Source organism: Procambarus clarkii, chromosome 32 (genome assembly GCF_040958095.1).
Source record: "Procambarus clarkii isolate CNS0578487 chromosome 32, FALCON_Pclarkii_2.0, whole genome shotgun sequence".
Taxonomy (NCBI): domain Eukaryota; kingdom Metazoa; phylum Arthropoda; class Malacostraca; order Decapoda; family Cambaridae; genus Procambarus; species Procambarus clarkii.
In genome coordinates, this window is record NC_091181.1 from 2,535,175 (window position 1) to 2,555,420 (window position 20,246).

Consider the following 20,246-nt stretch of genomic DNA (forward strand, 5'->3'; position numbering starts at 1 on the left):
CTAACGTCTATTGTGGGAAAGTTACTCGAATCTATAATAGCAAATAAAATTCGTCTTCATCTTGAAAAACATAAATTAATAATTGAGTCGCAACATGGTTTTATAAATGGCCGTTCATGTTTAACAAATTTGTTATCTTTTTATTCTAGCATTGTTGAGGCAGTTGATAGTGGTAAGGATTGCGATGTTGTATACCTTGACTTTAGCAAAGCTTTTGATACAGTGCCACATGAAAGACTGATTAAAAAGATAGAGTCTCATGGTATTGGGGGTGCTATATTAAACTGGATTAGGGCATGGCTATACCAAAGGAAACAGAGAGTTAGTATAAATGGAATCAAGTCAGAGTGGGAAAATGTTGTAAGTGGAGTGCCTCAAGACTCTGTCCTGGGACCTCTGTTGTTTATAATATATATAAATGATTTAGATTCAGGTTTGAGTAGCAACATTTGCAAATTTGCCGATGATACGAAAATCGGTAGGGAAATTAATTCGGAGGAGGACTCACTATCACTTCAAGTTGATCTAGATAGGGTTTTGAAATGGTCAAAGGATTGGCAGATGCAGTTTAATGCTGATAAATGTAAAGTTCTGAGGTTAGGTAATGATGATAGAGTTACAAGATACGAGCTAGATGGTGTTGTGATTGCGAAGTCGGATTGCGAAAGGGATCTGGGAGTTATGATTAGTAAGAATTTAAAACAAAAGGATCAATGCATAAATGTTCGTAATAAGGCAAATCGGACACTTGGATTTATTAATCGCAGCGTTAGTAACAAGACACCTGGTGTGGTTCTCAAGCTATATCTTGCTCTTGTTAGGCCCCATTTAGATTATGCAGTTCAGTTTTGGTCGCCATATTATAGAATGGATATAAATTCACTTGAACGTGTCCAGCGTAGGATGACTAAGTTAATTCCCCAAATTAGAAATCTTTCATATGAAGAAAGATTAACAAAGCTTAAGTTGCATTCACTGGAAAGGCGAAGAGTTAGGGGTGACATGATAGAGGTTTACAAGTGGATGAATGGACATAACCGGGGGGATATTAATAGGGTATTAAAAGTATCAACACAGGACAGAACACGAAACAATGGGTATAAATTGGATAAGTTTAGATTTAGGAAAGACTTGGGTAAATACTGGTTCAGTAACAGGGTTGTTGATTTGTGGAACCAATTGCCGCGTAACATTGTGGAGGTGGGGTCCCTCGATTGTTTCAAGCACGGGTTGGACAAGTATATGAGTGGGATTGGGTGGTTATAGAATAGGAGCTGCCTCGTATGGGCCAATAGGCCTTCTGCAGTTACCTTTGTTCTTATGTTCTTCTTATGTTCTTATTGTCATATATATATATATATATATATATATATATATATATATATATATATGTATATATATATGTATATATATATATATATATATATATATATATATATATATATATATATATATATATATATATATATATATATATATATATGTTGTACCTAGTAGCCAGAACGTCGTACTCGGCCTGTTATGCAAGGCCCGATTTGCCTAATATGCCAAGTTTTCTTGAATTAATAGATTTTCTCTAATTTTTTTCTTATGAAATGATGAAATGATAAAGCTACCTATTTCATTTTGTATGAGGTCAATTTGTTTGTTATTGGAGTTAATATTAACGTAGATATATGACCGAACCTAACCAACCCTACCTAACCTAACCTAACCAATCTTTATAGGTTAGGTTAGGTTAGGTAGCAGAAAAAGTTAGGTTAGGTTAGGTAGGTTAGGTAGTCGAAAAACAATTAATTCATGAAAACTTGGCTTATTAGGCAAATCGGGCCTTGCATAATAGGCTGAGAAGTGCGTTCTGGCTACTAGGTACGACATATATATATATATATATATATATATATATATATATATATATATATATATATATATATATATATATATATATATATATATATATATATGTTACATCTAGCGTAGTACGACTGTTACATCTAGAAAAGACAGCTTCCCATCATTCTCCATCTGGTACGTGAAACTCAACACAGAATTCTGCTCGAATGTCTCCTTCAGCTACTGCAGACGTCTGACATTAGGTACCTGCATAAGAATGTCGTCAACATACCTGCAGTATATGGCGGGTTTCAAGTCCATGTCAACTAAGACCCTCCGCTCGATGGTACCCATGTAGAAGTTCGCAAATAGGACACCTAGGGGAGAATCCATGGCGACCCCATCTACTTGCTTATACATGTGCCCATCTGGGCTCAAGAATGGTCCCTGTTTAGTACAGGCTTAGAGTAGCTTCATTAGTATGTTTTCTGGTATGTCAAGAGAAGTACAAGTCGGATCACGATACACTCTATCCACTATCATCCCGATAGTTTCATCCACAGGTACGTTGGTAAACAGTGACTCTACATCCAACGAGGCTCTTATCCCCATGGCCCATGCTCACTGCAGTAATTCAACAAATTCCTTTGGAGACTTTAGGCTAAAAGCATAGGGTACATAAAGGGACAGCGAGCAGTTGAGTCGCTTAGCCAGTCTGTATGTGGATGTGGGTATCTGGCTGGTGATTGGCCGAAGTGGGTTTCCACGCTTGTGTGTCTTGACATTCCCATACGCATAACCAGGTTTTTATTTCCCAATACCCTCTGGCAGGTGGAGTCCGGATTTCTTGGCATTCACTGCCTCAATCAATCTGTTTACCTTCATTTTCAAATCGGCTGTAGTGTCCTTTGTTACCCTGTGGAATTAAGTTTGGTAGAAGAGTATGAGGTTCATTTTTGTCAGATATTCGTCTGTTTTAAGAATAGCGTATGTTGGCGACTTGTCACCTCTCCTGACGACACCTTGTTCTCACGAAGGCTCTTAGATACCGTTTTAAGCTCGGGGGACAGTATGGTGCTTTTGTAGTTACCTCGAGTCTTTCCTCCTTCTGCAATAAGTTCCGCTTGCAAGGTGTCTTTAGTGGTAACCTTCTTTTGCGTCTCGAGGTCGAATATGTCGTCCAATAGGATCTCCAACTCGACTTACCGGGCTATCTCACTGGGTCTAGACATAACGTGACAGTTTATACACAGATTTAAGAGAGTGATTTGGTCCTCAGTGAGGTTGATTCCAGCAAGGTTTGCTGGAATCAACCTCACTGAGAACCAAGTCACTCTCTTAAATCTGGGTATAAACTGTCATGTTATGTCCAGACAAATATTTAGAGGACGAGGGGATGGAGGAGTGAGGATTGGTTAGGAGGACTAGGGGACGACTTAGTGGGGGAGGTTGGGGGAGGACAAAGGGACGGGGGAGGACGAGGTGACGGGGTAGTGGGGAATGGTTGGGAGGACGAGAGGATGGAGAAGTGAGGAATAACTGGGAGGACGAGGGGACGGGGGAGGGGAATGGTGGGGAGGACTGGGAGACAGGGAAAGGTTGCTGTGGCTGAGCCACAGCAACGCATGGCTGGGTACAGCTAGTATATTATATTATTAATTTATATTTAAGACAATTAATGTTTTGAATGAACAGCATTTAAAATTTTATGAATGCGTGTTTGGGGTCAACCGCTCGATGGAATGAACTTGATTCAAGGACGGGTTGGCGACTGGCAATGCTAAGGTCGTAGGTTTGCACCGCCTCACAGCCCTAGTGGATTTTCTCATTATACCCTTGGTTATGCCCATTCATCCACTTGTACACTTCAGTCATGTCACAAATCTTCTCCTTTCTTAAGAATGAAAGGTCTTCTCGAGCGAATAAGAGCTTTCTCAATCTTTCTTCATATGAAGGATTTCTAATTCCTAAGATTAACTTTGTCATCGGAACGTATTTAAGTGAATATGTCTATTCTATAGTATAGCGACCAAGACAGAACTCCGTAACCTAAATGGGGCCTAACATGACCCAGGTACTGTTGAAGAATAATATTAATTATTTTGCAGCCAAAATTTATACAAATAAATCTCAGTATCTTAGATTTACCTTATATAAAATGTTTATGCATTTTTTTGGCTAAAAATTTCTACTAGTTATGAACCCTACATCATTTTTTCATTCAGCCTTCACAATTTCAACAGTCGCCAGCTGATATTTTGTAACTATTATTATCATACCAAAGAACCCTACATTTAAAGCAATAAACTGCATCTACCAATCATTCAATCATTTCGAAAGCTTTTCTAGATCATCTTGAATTGATTTTGAGTCATCTAAATTTAATTACTGGCCAATTTTTGTATCGTCTGCAAATTCCCAAATCTTACTTCTCAATCCTGGAGCTAAATAATGTTTATTTATATATTACAGAGGTGGCCCAACTTGTTTAGTATAAGCGCTCCAAATGATAAAACTCAGATAATTAAGTGCCGAGGCTTCCTTACTGAATAACTTCAACAGTGTCTGCTAGGTATTTATTGATGATTTTAACTAATTTAATTTATTTTTCCCTAAATCTGATTTAGGTGAGTAATCATTCACAAAGTTTTTGTGATTAGTTTTAAAGTGGGGTTTCAAGTTACTGGCTTTGAAATGAAAGAAGAATCCCTTGGCCGAGAAGGCACAAAGGTTTACCTCATTATGCTGTGAATGCAAACAAAGTCGTAAGGGCTTGGCGCTTTCCCTTGACAATTCCATCCTTCCTTCTCACTTTGGCTGAAAATGTATGTTTCCATCTTTCTATTTTCGTTTCTTACAATTTGTTGATGCCATCTTCCTTCACGCGGTTTTCACAATCACTTTTAATAAGTCGTATATATGACGTGTACCAGCCAAGTCTGCACAGTTCAACGTCAGTAGTTATTCTGAACTCCCTTCTGTAGGTATCACAACTCTTTATACCTGCACGTTTCTAGCTCTGGATTCGGGTCGAAATTTCTGGAATATTCAAATTCTCTAGAATTTTTCACGAGCTTCATATTAAGGTCAAACAGCCGCATGAGGTTAGGCGAGACGCAGTTTAGCCACCCTTGATATCACTTTCGCCGGCGACGACTCAGCATTGAGTCCTCCGTAAAATAGGGGGAAATCCAGCGAGGACTCAGCATTGAGTCCTCAGTGCGGCAACAGTAGCATTTTTTTCGGGAAGGTCTTGCTGCAGTTTTGGACATTATATGCATATACTCTTGTAGGGAATATCATTGCGAATACATTGATACCAAAATGAAAGTCCTAGGACCAGAATTGAGGTAACAAAGTTTAAAACAGTATACCCATTTTATTGCTCTTTATTAGCGCTCACAGGGGTAACGCTCAGTCACTTTCCCTGCTTATTGTGGATGGTACGCCGGGCTTTTGAACTTTATATTTGCATACTCTTATAGGGAATTCTATTGCGAAGACAATGATACCAAAATGAAAGACTTTTGACGAGAATTGAGATGTCCAAAGTGAAGAGAGTGTACACATTTATTGCTCTGGCTCGCTCCCGGGTAACACGCTGTCACTTTCTCGCCGGGCTTTTGGGCTTTATATGCATTTAGTCCTGTAGAGAATTCTATTGCAAACACAATGATACCAAATTGAAAAACCTAGGACGAGAATTGAGATGACAAAGTTGAAAAGATTATACACTTTTCAATATGAGAAGCACCTTGGGGTGGCGCAGCTCTCTCTTTCTGGTAACCGCGGCCTGTTTTCATCATGTCGGCGGGTAGAGATCGCTGCTGTTTTTGATATTATATGCATATAGGCCTGTTAGGAATTCTATTGCGAACACATTGATACCAAAATGAAAGACCTAGGACGAGAATTGAGTTGACAAAACTGAAAAGAGTGTAAACATTTTATCACTCTTGTGTGCTCCCGCGTAACTTTCTCTGTTAGTTGCGGATGGTAAGCCGGGCTCTTGGAGTTTATATGCATTTAGTCCTATAGAAAATTCTATTGCGAACACATTGATACAAATTTAATATCTTAGGACGAGAATTGAGCTGACAAAGTTAAAAAGATTATACACTTTTCAAAATTTACTACGCTCTCTCTTGCGCTCCTGCAGAACGCCCAAGCCCACCTGGGGCTCACAGAACACTACCTATAATGATTTGTTCTCTCACTTTCCTCCATTTTTACTGATTGCTTTGAAATAACCATGGGCGTAGCCAACCTTAGATATCACCCCCAATTCCATGATCTCTATCGTGTTAATCTAATCATTCGTTCGTGAGGCGCGGAATCAAAAGCTACGATAAAGTCAAAGTACACAGTGTCACAATCCTACTGTGAACTGACTCAAATATGTTGGACATGTACTTTAGTGACATTCTCACCAATTGGACATGACAATTGTACTTTCCAATCGAATGTACACTCTCCAACACAATGAACCTCACAACAGAGTACTTATGAAAATATATGGTTTGTACTTATATAAATATGCATTATAGTCCTGAGGATAGCCCCAAACAAAATTAAATATCGTGAATGGAAGTTGTAAAGAGTCCTTTCCCTCAGCGAGTGTGTGGGGAGGAGTGTCCTTGTCAGTACCTGGCGGCTGACCCCGTATACCCTGGCGCTGGTGGGTACCGCTGGGACTGTGAGTACGTCACTCACGGCCTCACCTCCGTCCCCACCTCCTGCTGGACGCTACACCCAGATGTTACACAGGTGAGTACGTCACTCATGGCCTCACCTCCGTCCCCACCTCCTGCTGGACGCTACACCCAGATGTTACACAGGTGAGTACGTCACTCATGGCCTCACCTCCGTCCCCACCTCCTGCTGGACGCTACACCCAGATGTTACACAGGTGAGTACGTCACTCATGGCCTCACCTCCGTCCCCACCTCCTGCTGGACGCTACACCCAGATGTTACACAGGTGAGTACGTCACTCACGTCCGTCCCCACCTCCTGCTGGACGCTACACCCAAATGTTACACAGGCGAGTACGTCACTCACGACCGTCCCCACCTCCTGCTGGACGCTACACCCAGATGTTACACAGGTGAGTACGTCACTCACGTCCGTCCCCACCTCCTGCTGGACGCTACACCCAGATGTTACACAGGTGAGTACGTCACTCATGGCCTCACCTCCGTCCCCACCTCCTGCTGGACACTACACCCAGATGTTACTCAGGTGAGTACGTCACTCATGGCCTCACGTCCGCCCCACCTCCTGCTGAACGCTACACATGAATGTTATATCCACAGGTGTGTACATTTTGTTTGTTGGTGCAGGAGTGAGTGTTCAGCTGTCTCTGTACAGACTTCCTTGTGGAGGCAAGTGACTGTGCGAGTGTGTGTACTGATATTCCTGTTGTAGCAAGTGACTGTGTGCGCGCGCGTGTGTGTACTCACCTAGTTGTGCTTGCGGGGGTTGAGCTCTGGCTCTTTGGTCCCGCCTCTCAGCCGTGAATCAACAGGTGTACAGGTTCCTGAGCCTCTTGGGCTCTATCATATCTACACTTGAAACTGTGTATGGAGTCAGCCTCCACCACATTACTTCCTAATGCATTCCATTTGTCCACCACTCTGACACTAAAAAAGTTCTTTCTAATATTTCTGTGACTCATTTGGGGACTCAGTTTCCACCTGTGTCCCCTAGTGCGTGTGCCCCTTGTGTTAAATAGCCTGTCTTTATCAACCCTGTCGATTCCCTTGAGAATCTTGAATGTGGTGATCATGTCCCCCCTAACTCTTCTGTCTTCCAACGAAGTGAGGTTTAATTCCCGTAGTCTCTCCTCGTAGCTCATACCTCTCAGCTCGGGTACTAGTCTGGTGGCAAACCTTTCAACCTTTTCCAGTTTAGTCTTAAGGGGGCATATCATTCTAAATCGTTATAAATTAAAAGTTGTTCAATTTGCTTGTAATTTTTTTTATGAAATGGTTATAGAAAGGGCTGCAACTGGTCCAAGTTTCACCATCACACCCTAAACAGAAAAGGAGAAAAAAAATACACAACTTATTATGCAACGAATGTTCAACATTCTCAAATAATCTCAGGGAACACATGTGTCAACTAAAATGTCTACTATGTGCTGTAGAAGTACAAACTCTTGTAATAATTGTAATATGTATGTGCAATATATTTATATTTAAATTTTTTTTTTCTTTTTTTTTTTTTTTTTTTTTTTTTATTTGGCCAATATTTTTTTCTCGTTTGTTATCAAGGGATTTCCATGAAACTTGCACACCTTGCTCAATGGATGCCTATCTGCAAGGGTGCCAATTATGAACGAAATCTGTCGAAGTCAAGCTCAGCTACAGGTGGCCGAACTTGGATCTTTATTTTACTCTGGAAAGTAATTTACACCTTCAAATTACTTCAGAGCTTTCAATTTATTAATCAATTTACATGCAAATTACACCTTATATGTAGCGTTTGTGCTTCTATAGAATCTAGTAGACATTTTAGTCCAAAGTCTATTTGTTGATTTTATAAAAATTTATAAATATCATATATTGCATATTTTTTTAGAAGGGTAACTTTGAAAAATTATATTATTGCACTAAACACTTTTTTGATAAAACTGATCACTAGAATCCTTTATTAGGTGCTTAATTTAATATCTGAGTGTTATAGAAATGATTTTAGGTGACACATGTGTTCCCTGAAACTATTTGAAAATTCGTTGCATAATTCGTTGTTTATTTTTTTTCTCCTTTTCTGTTTATTGTGTGATGATGAAACTTGGACCAGCTGCAGCCCTTTCTATAACCATTTCATAAAAATTTTTATAAGCAAATTGAACCACTTTTAATTTTACATTGATATGCCCCCTTATGCTTGACTACATATGGACTCCATGCTGGAGCCGCATACTCCAGGATTGGTCTGACATATGTGGTATATAATGTTCTGAAAGATTCCTTACACAAGTTTCTAAAGGCTGTTCTTATGTTAGCCAACCTGGCATATGCTGCTGATGTTATCCTCTTCATATGAGCTTCAGGGGACAGGTCTGGCGTGATATCAACCCCCAGGTCTTTCTCTCTCTCTGACTCTTGAAGTATCTCCTCTCCCAAATGATACCTTGTATCTGGTCTCCTGCTTCCTACCCCTATCTTCATTACATTACATTTGCTTGGGTTAAACTCTAACAGCCATATGTTCGACCATTCCTGCAGCTTGTCCAGGTCTTCTTGAAGCCTCAAGCTGTCCTCCTCTGTCTTAATCCTTTTCATAATTTTGGCGTCGTCAGCAAACATTGAGAGGAATGAGTCTGTACCCTTTGGGAGATCATTTACAGAAACAGGAGACCTATCAGAAACAGGATAGGTCCAAGCACATAGACCTGTGGAACTCCACTGGTGACTTCACGCCATTCTGAGGTCTCACCCCTCACTGTAACTCTCTGCTTCCTATTGCTTAGGTATTCCCTTATCCACTGGAGCGCCCTACCAGTTACTCCTGCCTGTTTCTCCAGCTTATGCATCAATCTTTTATGGGGTGCTGTACTCATCTAATTGGGCTTGCGGGGGTTGAGCTTTGGCTCTTTGGTCCTGACCCAACTTTACTGTGTCAAAGGCTTTCCGACAGTCCAAAAAAATGCAGTCCGCCCATCCATCTCTTTCTTGCTTAATCTTTGTCACCTGATCGTAGAATTCTATCAAGCCTGTAAGGCAAGATTTACCCTCCCTGAACCCATGTTGATGGGTTGTCACGAAGTCTCTTCTCTCCAGATGTGTTACTAGGTTTATTCTCACAATCTTCTCCATCACCTTGCATGTTATACATGTTAAGGACACTGGCCTGTAGTTCAGTGCCTCTTGTCTGTCACCCTTTTTGTGTATTGGTACTACATTAGCAGTCTTCCATATTTCTGGTATGTTTCCTGTTTCCAGTGACCTACTACACACTATGGAGAGTGGCAAGCAAAGTGCTCCTGCACACTCTTTCAATACCCATGGTGAGATTCTATCCGGCCCAACAGCTTTTCTCACATCCAGCTCCAATAGGTGCTTCTTGACCTCATCTCTTGTAATTTCGAACCTTTCCAAGGTCACCTGGTTTGCTGCCACCTCTCCTAGTGCCGCGACATCTCCCTGTTCTATTGTAAAGACCTCCTGGAACCCTTTGTTGAGTTCTTCACACACCTCTTTGTCATTCTCTGTGTACCTGTCCTCGCCCACCCTAAGTTTCATCACCTGTTCCTTCACTGTTGTCTTCCTCCTGATATGACTGTGTAGTAGCTTTGGTTCGGTCTTGGCTTTATTAGCTATATCATTTTCATACCTTTTCTCAGCTGCTCTTCTCACACTAACATACTCGTTCCTGGTTCTCTGGTATCTCTCTCTACTTTCTGGTGTTCTGTTATTACGGAAGTTCCTCCATACCCTTTTGTTCAGCTCCTTTGCTTTCATATATTCCATATTAAACCACGGATTCTTCCTTTGCTTCTCTGTTTTTTCCTGTCGGGCTGGGACAAACATGTTTACAGCTTCCTGACATTTTGTGTGTGTGTGTGTGTGTGTGTGTGTGTGTGTGTGTGTGTGTGTGTGTGTGTGTATACTCACCTAGTTGTGCTTGCGGGGGTTGAGCTCTGGATCTTTGGTCCCGCCTCTCAACCGTCAATCAACAGGTGTACAGATTCCTGAGCCTATTGGGCTCTATCATATCTACACTTGAAACTGTGTATGGAGTCAGCCTCCACCACATCACTTGACTGTGTGTGTGTGTGTGTGTGTGTCTATTCACCATGTTGTGTTCACCAAGTTGTGTTTGCGAGGGTTGAGCTTTGCTCTTTCGGCCAGCCTCTCAACTGTCAATCATCTTTTTACAAACTATTTTTTTCTATACCACACACACACACACACACACACACACACACACACACACACACACACACACACACACACACACACACAGGAAGCAGCCCGCGACAGCTGACTAACTCCCAGGTACCTATTTACAGCTAGGTAACAGGGGCATTCAAGGTGAAAGAAACTTTGCCCATTTGTTTCTGCCTCGTGCGGGAATCGAAGCGGCGCCACAGAATTACGAGTCCTGCGCGCTATCCACCAGGCTACGAGGCCCCTACTGTGTGTGTGTGTGTGTGTGTGTGTGTGTGTGTGTGTGTGTGTGTGTACAGACCTTCTTGTGGTGGTAAGTGACGGTGTGTGTGTGTGTGTGTACTGACCTTCTTGTGGTGGTAAGTGACGGTGTGTGTGTGTGTGTACTGACCTTCTTGTGGTGGTAAGTGACGGTGTGTGTGTGTGTACTGACCTTCTTGTGGTGGTAAGTGACGGTGTGTGTGTGTGTACTGACCTTCTTGTGGTGGTAAGTGACGGTGTGTGTGTGTGTACTGACCTTCTTGTGGTGGTAAGTGACGGTGTGTGTGTGTGTACTGACCTTCTTGTGGTGGTAAGTGACGGTGTGTGTGTGTGTGTGTACTGACCTTCTTGTGGTGGTAAGTGACGGTGTGTGTGTGTGTACTGACCTTCTTGTGGTGGTAAGTGACGGTGTGTGTGTGTGTGTACTGACCTTCTTGTGGTGGCAAGTCACTGTGTGTGTGTGTGTGTGTGTGTGTGTGTACTGACCTTCCTGTGGTGGTCTGGAAGGGATAGAACTAGAGTGGTGTGGAAGTAGAGGCGGAGATGTCGAGTAGTGTGGAAGTAGTAAGACAGATATCGAGTGGTGTGGAAGTAGTGAGGCAGATGTAGAGTGGTGTGGAAGTAGTGAGGCAGATGTAGAGTGGTGTGGAAGTAGTGAGGCAGATGTAGAGTGGTGTGGAAGTAGTGAGGCAGATGTAGAGTGGTGTGGAAGTAGTGAGGCAGATGTAGAGTGGTGTGGAAGTAGTGAGGCAGATGTAGAGTGGTGTGGAAGTAGTGAGGCAGATGTAGAGTGGTGTGGAAATAGTGAGGCAGATGTAGAGTGGTGTGGAAGTACAGAGGCAGATGTAGAGTGGTGTGGAAGTAGAAAATGTGCATATTTTCCTGTGCTAGCAATGAACCTGAGTAGTTAACTCACATATATGTGCCTGTATAATCGAGCACTTGGGTTTGGACCGTGCCCTAATCGAACACAATGCGACTGATCATGGTTACTTACGATTCCAAATTAATTACGAAAACTATAACTATAATTTTTCTATTTATATCTATTTTTGAATTTTTGAATGGTTTGGTCCGTCAACCTGCTCTTTTAGTTCACTCCAATTTCCCTTTTCTCCTTATGCAAATATATATATATATATATTGTTCATGTGTGTCTCTTTGTCCTCTTGTTTTGTCCTCTTGTTCTTCTGACATTTGCTTGTTTTAAAATGTCAGTATTAAATATTGTATATATTTCTAACATGTCTCTTCTCCCCTTTCTTGTTTAGCAACATTAGGTGCATATCTTTCAGTCTTTTATCATGCCCAATCATTCGCAATTCTTGGACGTAGCTATGTAAAAATATGTACACCATTTCCAGTTTTCTTACATGCTTTTTGGGGTGAGGTCTTCACGATGTGAATACACACTCTATAACTGGTTTTACATATGTGCCTTCCTATTTAGATTCCTACAGGAAGTTCTAACTTTTGCCAGTGAGTCAATAGAGGACTTCCAATGTGTGTACAGATCTTCCTGGACTACAACGACATATCAGAGGTGACGTCCGAGAGTCTGGTGGGCTTGACCAACCTGCGAACTCTCTCACTGAAGCACAACACCATAACTGCCATTGTTCCCGAGACGCTGACAAGTGAGTCACTCATGACATCTTGGGGGGGAGGGGGGGCCTTAATGCTGGGTGTGCCAGCCCACAGTCACTCTTGTCATCTTGGGGGAGGGGGTGTTAGTGCTGGGTGTGCTAGCCCACAGTCACTCATATCATCTTGGGGGGTTTAGTGCTGGGTGTGCCAGCCCACAGTCACTCATGTCATCTTGGGGGGTTTAGTGCTGGGTGTGCCAGCCCACAGTCACTCATGTCATCTTGGGGGGTTTAGTGCTGGGTGTGCCAGCCCACAGTCACTCATGTCATCTTGGGGGTTTAGTGCTGGGTGTGCCAGCCCACAGTCACTCTTGTCATCTTGGGGGAGGGGGTGTTAGTGCTGGGTGTGCTAGCCCACAGTCACTCATGTCATCTTGGGGGGTTTAGTGCTGGGTGTGCCAGCCCACAGTCACTCATGTCATCTTGGGGGTTTAGTGCTGGGTGTGCCAGCCCACAGTCACTCGTGTCATCTTGTGGGCGGAAGGAGGTCTTAGTGCTTCGAAAAAGGATCACAGGTCGCCTGTCAAACTCCTATGTCACTCATCTACTCATAAGGTTGCCAGCTGGGTTAGTAGCTCTGCATCCCAGCAATGCAGTTCAGTAGTTAAACTCTGTGTGGCCAGACAATGATATATTACCATGCTAACAGTGTTGATTCAGTATTACCAGCCTAGGGTACGTTTTCATAAATATCAGTGTACTCAAATATTCCCAGTCACAAAGATATTTTCCATAATATAAATAATAATGATCATAGTGTGGTGCATACAGTATCACTTATATAATGCTCAAAGAGAGAGAGAGATGGAGGGTGCACACAAACACATCAGTAAAATAATATGAGGTTTACTGACGAAAACGTGAGTAAGCATATATGGAAATAACACATGGGTGAATATATGAAATAGATGATCGATCTGGAGAACGTTGGCAGCTCCCCTCTCGCCACCTCTGGCAATTCGATCAGCTGGGCAAATTTAAATGAGGGACTCAGAACATCTCGAGGGGGGTGGGGGGGGGGGGGCGGCTTCGTTGGCGCCGTCCTCTCGGTCACCAACTGCCACACTCGATCCCACGCTGTCTTCTCCAGGAGTAGAAATGCTGGCTGGCCTACAGCCTACTGTAATACTAACATAATACAAAATATACTAATGATATATATATATATATATATATATATATATATATATATATATATATATATATATATATATATATATATATATATATATATATATATATATATATATATATATATATGTTCTTGGCTTACGAAGCCTAGTCATCAAGGGGCAATGGAAGGGAAATAATGAGCTATCTTAATCACTTCTGTCTATCGACGTCTGTCCTCCGATGGTAGAAGGTATACGGTCCTCAGGTCGCTCCTCGGCGTTCCGGTTGCGTGTCACAGGTCCTCAGGCATCATGGAGAAATCACGTTTTTGCCGTACCTAATCCCTGGATTCAGGTTTTTCAAGCTAGTCCAACCAATGGTCACTGAGCATGCCACTGTCCACACTCGCTCCTTCAACGAGACATTTTCTCTTGTATCCGGATGCAGTGTCTTCCCTCCAGAACTTCAATAGATGTGACCCAATCACTACAGCACTGCACGTCATACCAGGGCGGGACTCGCAAGGCACCAGAACTTGCCCTCTCTGCATCGCCGCACGAGTACTTGGCACTTCTTTGCCCACTAAACTCGGCTACTTTGAACTTCCCAGGAGCACCTATTCCTCTGCGACAGTGGTAGAATACGATGGCTGCTCAAATCCACTGAGCGAGGTTTCCAGAACCTCAAATCTCAAGAGCTCATTTATGCACTTCCGCATAGATGCCTGTATAAGTATAAATGCAACACCTGTGACAGGTAAAACTGTGCTTTTCATGAAAAACAGCACCATCTGTTGCATGTAAGAGCAACACACATGCTATACTGAATATGTTACAATTCCACTTCAATGTTTCTGATTACATTGATAAATTGAATTTTCATAGATTTTGATTTATTTTCATTTTGATTTAATTATTTTGTGTGAGTTGCATTGGAATTGAGCTGTATTGTTTTCCATACCGTTCATTTCGTGTGTATAGTTTATTTTTTAATTTTTTCATATTTTCATTTCATTTTTAACTGTTTTTCTTATATTTCAGTGATTGGAACATCAGATCACTTGATGTTCCCAATTTTCTGATGGGAAAATCAGACCATTTGGGAAGGCATCGGACAAGGGAGTGGGAATGGTGGGGATGACGAGGGGACGGGGGAGTTTGGGATGGTGGGGGACGAGGGGATGGTGGTATGGAGAATGGTGGGGAGGACTGGGTGACAGGGGAAGGTTGCTGTGGCTCAGCAACGCACATGCATTGCTGAGCCACAGCAACCCGTAGCCGGGTACTGCTAGTTATTATTAAAACTAGAATCTTCCTCTCTAAGTCAATATAAACATAGAATTGGAACTAATCCTCGGGACGCTGTAAGGAAGGAGTTTAGCTCCACAGAGAGTGTAAACAAGGGCTTCCTGGAAGGTTTATCCAGCCCCAGCAACCTTAACATCACTACCAGGAAGTGTTGAGTATCCATCTATACTAAATATCTGTTATTAGTTTTGGGCAATAACTATTAATAATGAATAGGTGGTTAATGAAATAATAATATGAAACAGTGAGGAATCATCAAAGTAAGCCTAGTCTCATTATATTAGACAATCCAAATTTCATGTGTCACACCTGTACTTTATATGCTACTGTCAGTTTTTACTATAAAACTTATTGGCAAGAAGCTTGTGATTCATGAGACATCAGTTGAGCTGGCCAACTGAAAGAAACTGTACAGACGCCGTACAAGCTCTAGCTGCCCCAACAGCCGCTATTAACAGAGCCAGCCATTATTAACAGGACCAGATGGTCCACATGTGGCATACTAAAGTCTGATGTTTAAGGGGACATCAGTTCCAAATATGCCAAAAATATGCTATAAATGAAAATTAGTTCGATTTCAATCAAACTTTTTTGACTAGTTGTATACGAAAAGGGATTCATCTGGTCCGAGTCTCAGCATCGTAGCATAAATAGGAAGGGATAAAAAATACTGAATTATGTGCCATCAATTTTCAAAAATAGTAAAAAATTAACATCAAACACAAGTGTCAACTGAAATCATGTCTATGACTCTCAGCTATCGCAATAGCATATAATAAAAATATTTAATAATTAGTTTTATCCCCCCAAAATTTAATTGTAAACAAAATTTTCAACTAAAATTTTTAACTAAAATAAGGTTTTCATTGTTTTTTCTTATTTGTTTATCGGAAGATTTCCATGAAACTTATACACCTGACTGCACGCAAGCCTATCTGTAAGGGTGTCAATTTTGGTGGAAATTGGTTGATGTCAACCTCAACCACAGATGGCCGCACCTGAGACTTTATTTTTTACTTAAATATTTTCAAGTAACAAACGTTCCTATAACTCTTGCATTTTTTATTCAATTTACATGAAACTTACACCTTATATATAGAGTCTTATGTTTCTACAATCTGATTCGAGCTAAATTCGAGTTCGATATATTGATTTTATAATATTAATAAAACATGATATATTTCCATAATTTTTGGGGGAACTTTGACTATTTGTATTAGTAAAACTAAACATATTTTGGGAAATCCGCTGAATCACTACCTTTATTATATGATATTGTGATAGAAGAGTGTCGTAGAAATGATTTCATTTAAAACTTGTGGTTGTTATTAGAGGTTGAAAATGTGTAAAAGTCGTTGAAAAGAAATCTCCCTTTCTATTTAGGCTGCAATACTGAAACTCGGAGCAATTGCAGCACTTTTCATATACAACTAACCAAAAAAGATTTGTTGACATTGAACAAAGTTTAAAAAACTAACTGATAGGCCCCCTTAAGGAGCAGCTCTTTCATTACCAATAACAGCTAGGCCATTCAGTTGACCCAAAACCCTGGGACAGGATGGTCGAGATGTGCCCTCGTCCTCGTGACATAGGCCTAGCTGTATGGCCCAGCCTTTAGAGTGTCTAATAGCAAAGCTGAGACAGTAGCAGGTATTCCAAAGTGTGGTTATCGACCATTGATAATAGTGAGTGGTGAATAGTGTGGTCTGGCCAGCAATTGAGACAAACATTGCAAGGTGTGTCAGTAACAGAGGTTCCACGAGGGGAGCAGTGTGGGTCCCCTCCCAGGTACCTGGGCCTTATAGCCCCTGTGCCTTCCCTCCCTAACGTCGCGGTCTCCCTGAGCGGTTGGTGTTGTTTACATGAGGAACCTGATAGCTCACCGCCTAGTTAATGTATACAGTTCTGTATGGTGCCTTTACTGATACACGTGACAACTACATAGTCATAGGCCAATAGAAGAGGGAAACCAGAAGTCATACAAGACGACTACAGCAGCAGCAGCAACAACAACACAGGCAGGCAATCGCACAAGTGAGTATGCCTAGCACATCTGGCCACAACAACAACTTCCACCCTGGCATGGGTGAGGCTCTACCCTCGAGGACTACCGACAGTGATGGCGGGAATGACAATTCATCAGAAGATGAAGGCGGCCACGAAACAGCCAGGAGCAGAGCATCTAAGAAACGGGACAGGAAACGATTGCAACAGCAACTACAACGACAGCATGGCCAAACACAACCACAACGAGAGCAGCAACATCATCATCACCGACCATAACAACAACCAGCTGAAGATGGTGAGTGGCACACCCTAATCTTCTCTCCTACAACGGATATGGGGTCAGCAGAGAAGTACAGATGGATCATTAACGCCGCCCGCACCCATAGAGACCAGCACCGCATTGAAAGCAGATTTGTTGGTAGCAATGTCGTCTTGCGGGTGTTTGGGGCCAGAGCCTTGCAGTTCTTCACAAACAATAACCATGACTATGAAGGTAAGAGATTTAAACTGTTAGAAGTAAACTCGCAGAATAAACGGACCAGAATTATAATTAAGAACTACAGTATCCATGCTCCTATTGAGTACATCAATGAACTTGCCCAGATCATCTGGGTCAAGCGCAACATGGCACCTGGGGAGTGCCAAAAAATCAAGCAATCGCTATGTGGAAGGGAGAACTGCCCCCTCTTATAGCATTACTAGGCATAAAGCCTTGTAGAGTGGAACGATATAATGACAGCCCATCCTTATGTGGCAACTGTCAACGGTGGGACCACAGAATCTGGCAATGTGATCAGAGAGACACCCACAACAATACTACAACACACCCGCTACAACACACCCGCTACACACACCCGCTACAACACCCACAGATGTGGGTGTTGTAGCGGCTTTCACGACACTAAACTGTGTCTGGATAAGCTTAGTGTTAATAACGCCGTAACACCCAAATGCGTTAATTGCCAGCAACCCCACCATGCATGGAACCGGCACTGCTGCAAGAAGCCTAATTGGCAGGGACCAACACGAATGTCAACTCAGGCTACAGGTGAACCAGTGACCAGGGGGGGGGATGTAGCCCAGGGAGCGGGTGGTCCAGTGACTGTAGCCTGGGGAGGAAATGGTGTAGCCTGGCACCGCTCCCCTGAGGCCTACCCACATCTTGCCCCTCCCACAAACTCACCCACCCATACTTCTCTTCCTGCTGACGGCGCCACACCACCACCGCCACAACCCCCACCCCCACCCCCACCTACCTCAGAACCAGACCCTTCCACTGCATCCCAACTACCCCACATCCCCCTCCTATCACACCAACCACCCACTCTACCTCACCAACCAGCCCCCTTCCTGACCCCCAAGAAGCCATCACCCTGACTCATATAAAAAAAATACTTGATAATATGATACGAAATCATCCAGTCGTCCAAGAAATAATGCAAAAGCAAACAGAACTTGGGAACGCCCTTGACCAAATCCAAAGGACACAGGACCAAATCGTCCAGCTCCTGCAACAACAGAGTCCATCATGTGAAGGGCCAACATGCCAGAGTCTGGTACAAGGTGATGCAGCACAAGCTGTCATGGTATATGACAGCAGATGCAACAATGATCCCATAACATCAGTTCACACAGTACAACCAGTAACACCAGTGCACACTGGAACACCAGAGCACACTACCACCGGTGCACACAGTAACACCAGTGCACACAGTAACAGCAGTGCACACTGGAACACCAGAGCACACTACCACCGATACACACAGTAACACCAGTGCATACAGTAACACCAGTGCACACTGGAACACCAGAGCACACTACCACCGGTGCACACAGTAACACCAGTGCACACACCAGTCACCACAGAATACATAATAACGAAAGGGAACATCATCATAATGCTCAAAGTGCATCTGTTAGCAAACAACTTCAAAATGGATACTAACGGGGAAGAACATCTTACTATACTACAATGGAATTGCAATGGAGTTCGCAATAGAATTAATGACATCATACAGTACGTCGGTGAACACCAAACTGACGTCATAGTGCTACAAGAAACACTGATGGGGTGATGACTTCAACCCAAGATTCAGCGGTTATCAGAAGTTTTCCCTTCAAGCTGGGGAAAGAAAACGGGGCCTCACTACCTTTGTAAGTAACAACATTCCTGCACAGATTATTGATGACCACATGGAGGATGAGTATGAGTCACTGGGAATAACCCTTTACTTAATAATATTACATTCAACAGGCAGATAATATTGCTGCGTTGTATACACAAGTTAACCCATAGAACCCATAGACAATCGACTTGAGAATGGTCCAGGACGGACCGAAACGTCGTCGTCCCTTCAATTTCTAGTGTGTGGTCTGGTCAAAAATAACCCATAGAAAATGTAGCTTGTAGTGAAATTTTCCGTCAATAGAAAACGGGATATCATTGCCACATACTATCATAAATTCAGCAGCTATTGTGTTGGGAATTATTCTTAAATACATTAGTCTTTGGATTTTTACCATCATAAAAACATCTTATTTGAATTAACCTAATTATCAGTACCAAAATAGAGTAAATGTGACCCTTCTATCAGTTACTGATATCTGGACAAAGTGCCAAGGCATCAGTGGTGAGGAGGAAGAGGTCAGCCAATGTTTGTTAAAACCAGAGGCGCAGTGGAGCAAATTTGTCTCCTATAATTTCTCTAGGACGAAGTGTGATGGAGATCAGAGTAGTGGTCTTCCATCATCAACACGTTGTCAACATAATCAAGGAAAGTGTCCTACCGAAACCCGTTTATCTAATAATTTCTGGCCAGTTAAATGTTAGGTAGATAAGGGCGAATCGGTTAGAATGCGACCCGCCTCATAATAAAAGGTAATTAAGCCTTGGTCCTTATTATTTAATATACAGTGTTTTCTCTGATATAGCTGTCATATATTAGGATTCTGGCTTTACAGCTAGCGCCCTTTGACAGGAACAAGAAGAGGAAGCAAGGCTTGATACATCAGTTACTGGGTGATGGAAGCTAGCCTCAAACGAGGATAATTTGGTGTCTACATCCTAGTTATACCTGGTGGACTAAGCCTGCTGTACAGTAAGATAAGGAACCTCCTCAATATATACTAATATATGTAGTTAATACTGTAGTTTGATCAACCCATTCTCGCACTTTCGTATAG

The 20,246-nt window shown here is 42.3% G+C and overlaps 1 protein-coding gene across 2 annotated transcripts in view; it reads left to right on the forward strand.

The window, feature by feature from the left end:
- LOC123759252 (leucine-rich repeat-containing G-protein coupled receptor 4-like) overlaps nt 1-20,246 on the forward strand; it is a 105,682-nt gene that overhangs the window by 10,067 nt on the left and 75,369 nt on the right. Inside the window, exons 2-3 of one of the 2 annotated variants that reach the window (XM_069334956.1) lie at nt 6,448-6,600; nt 12,504-12,627. In XM_069334956.1, the coding sequence (XP_069191057.1) occupies nt 6,448-6,600; nt 12,504-12,627 (277 nt within the window). The remainder of the gene's footprint in view (nt 1-6,447; nt 6,601-12,503; nt 12,628-20,246) is intronic. The other variant, XM_069334957.1, reaches the window with a different exon arrangement.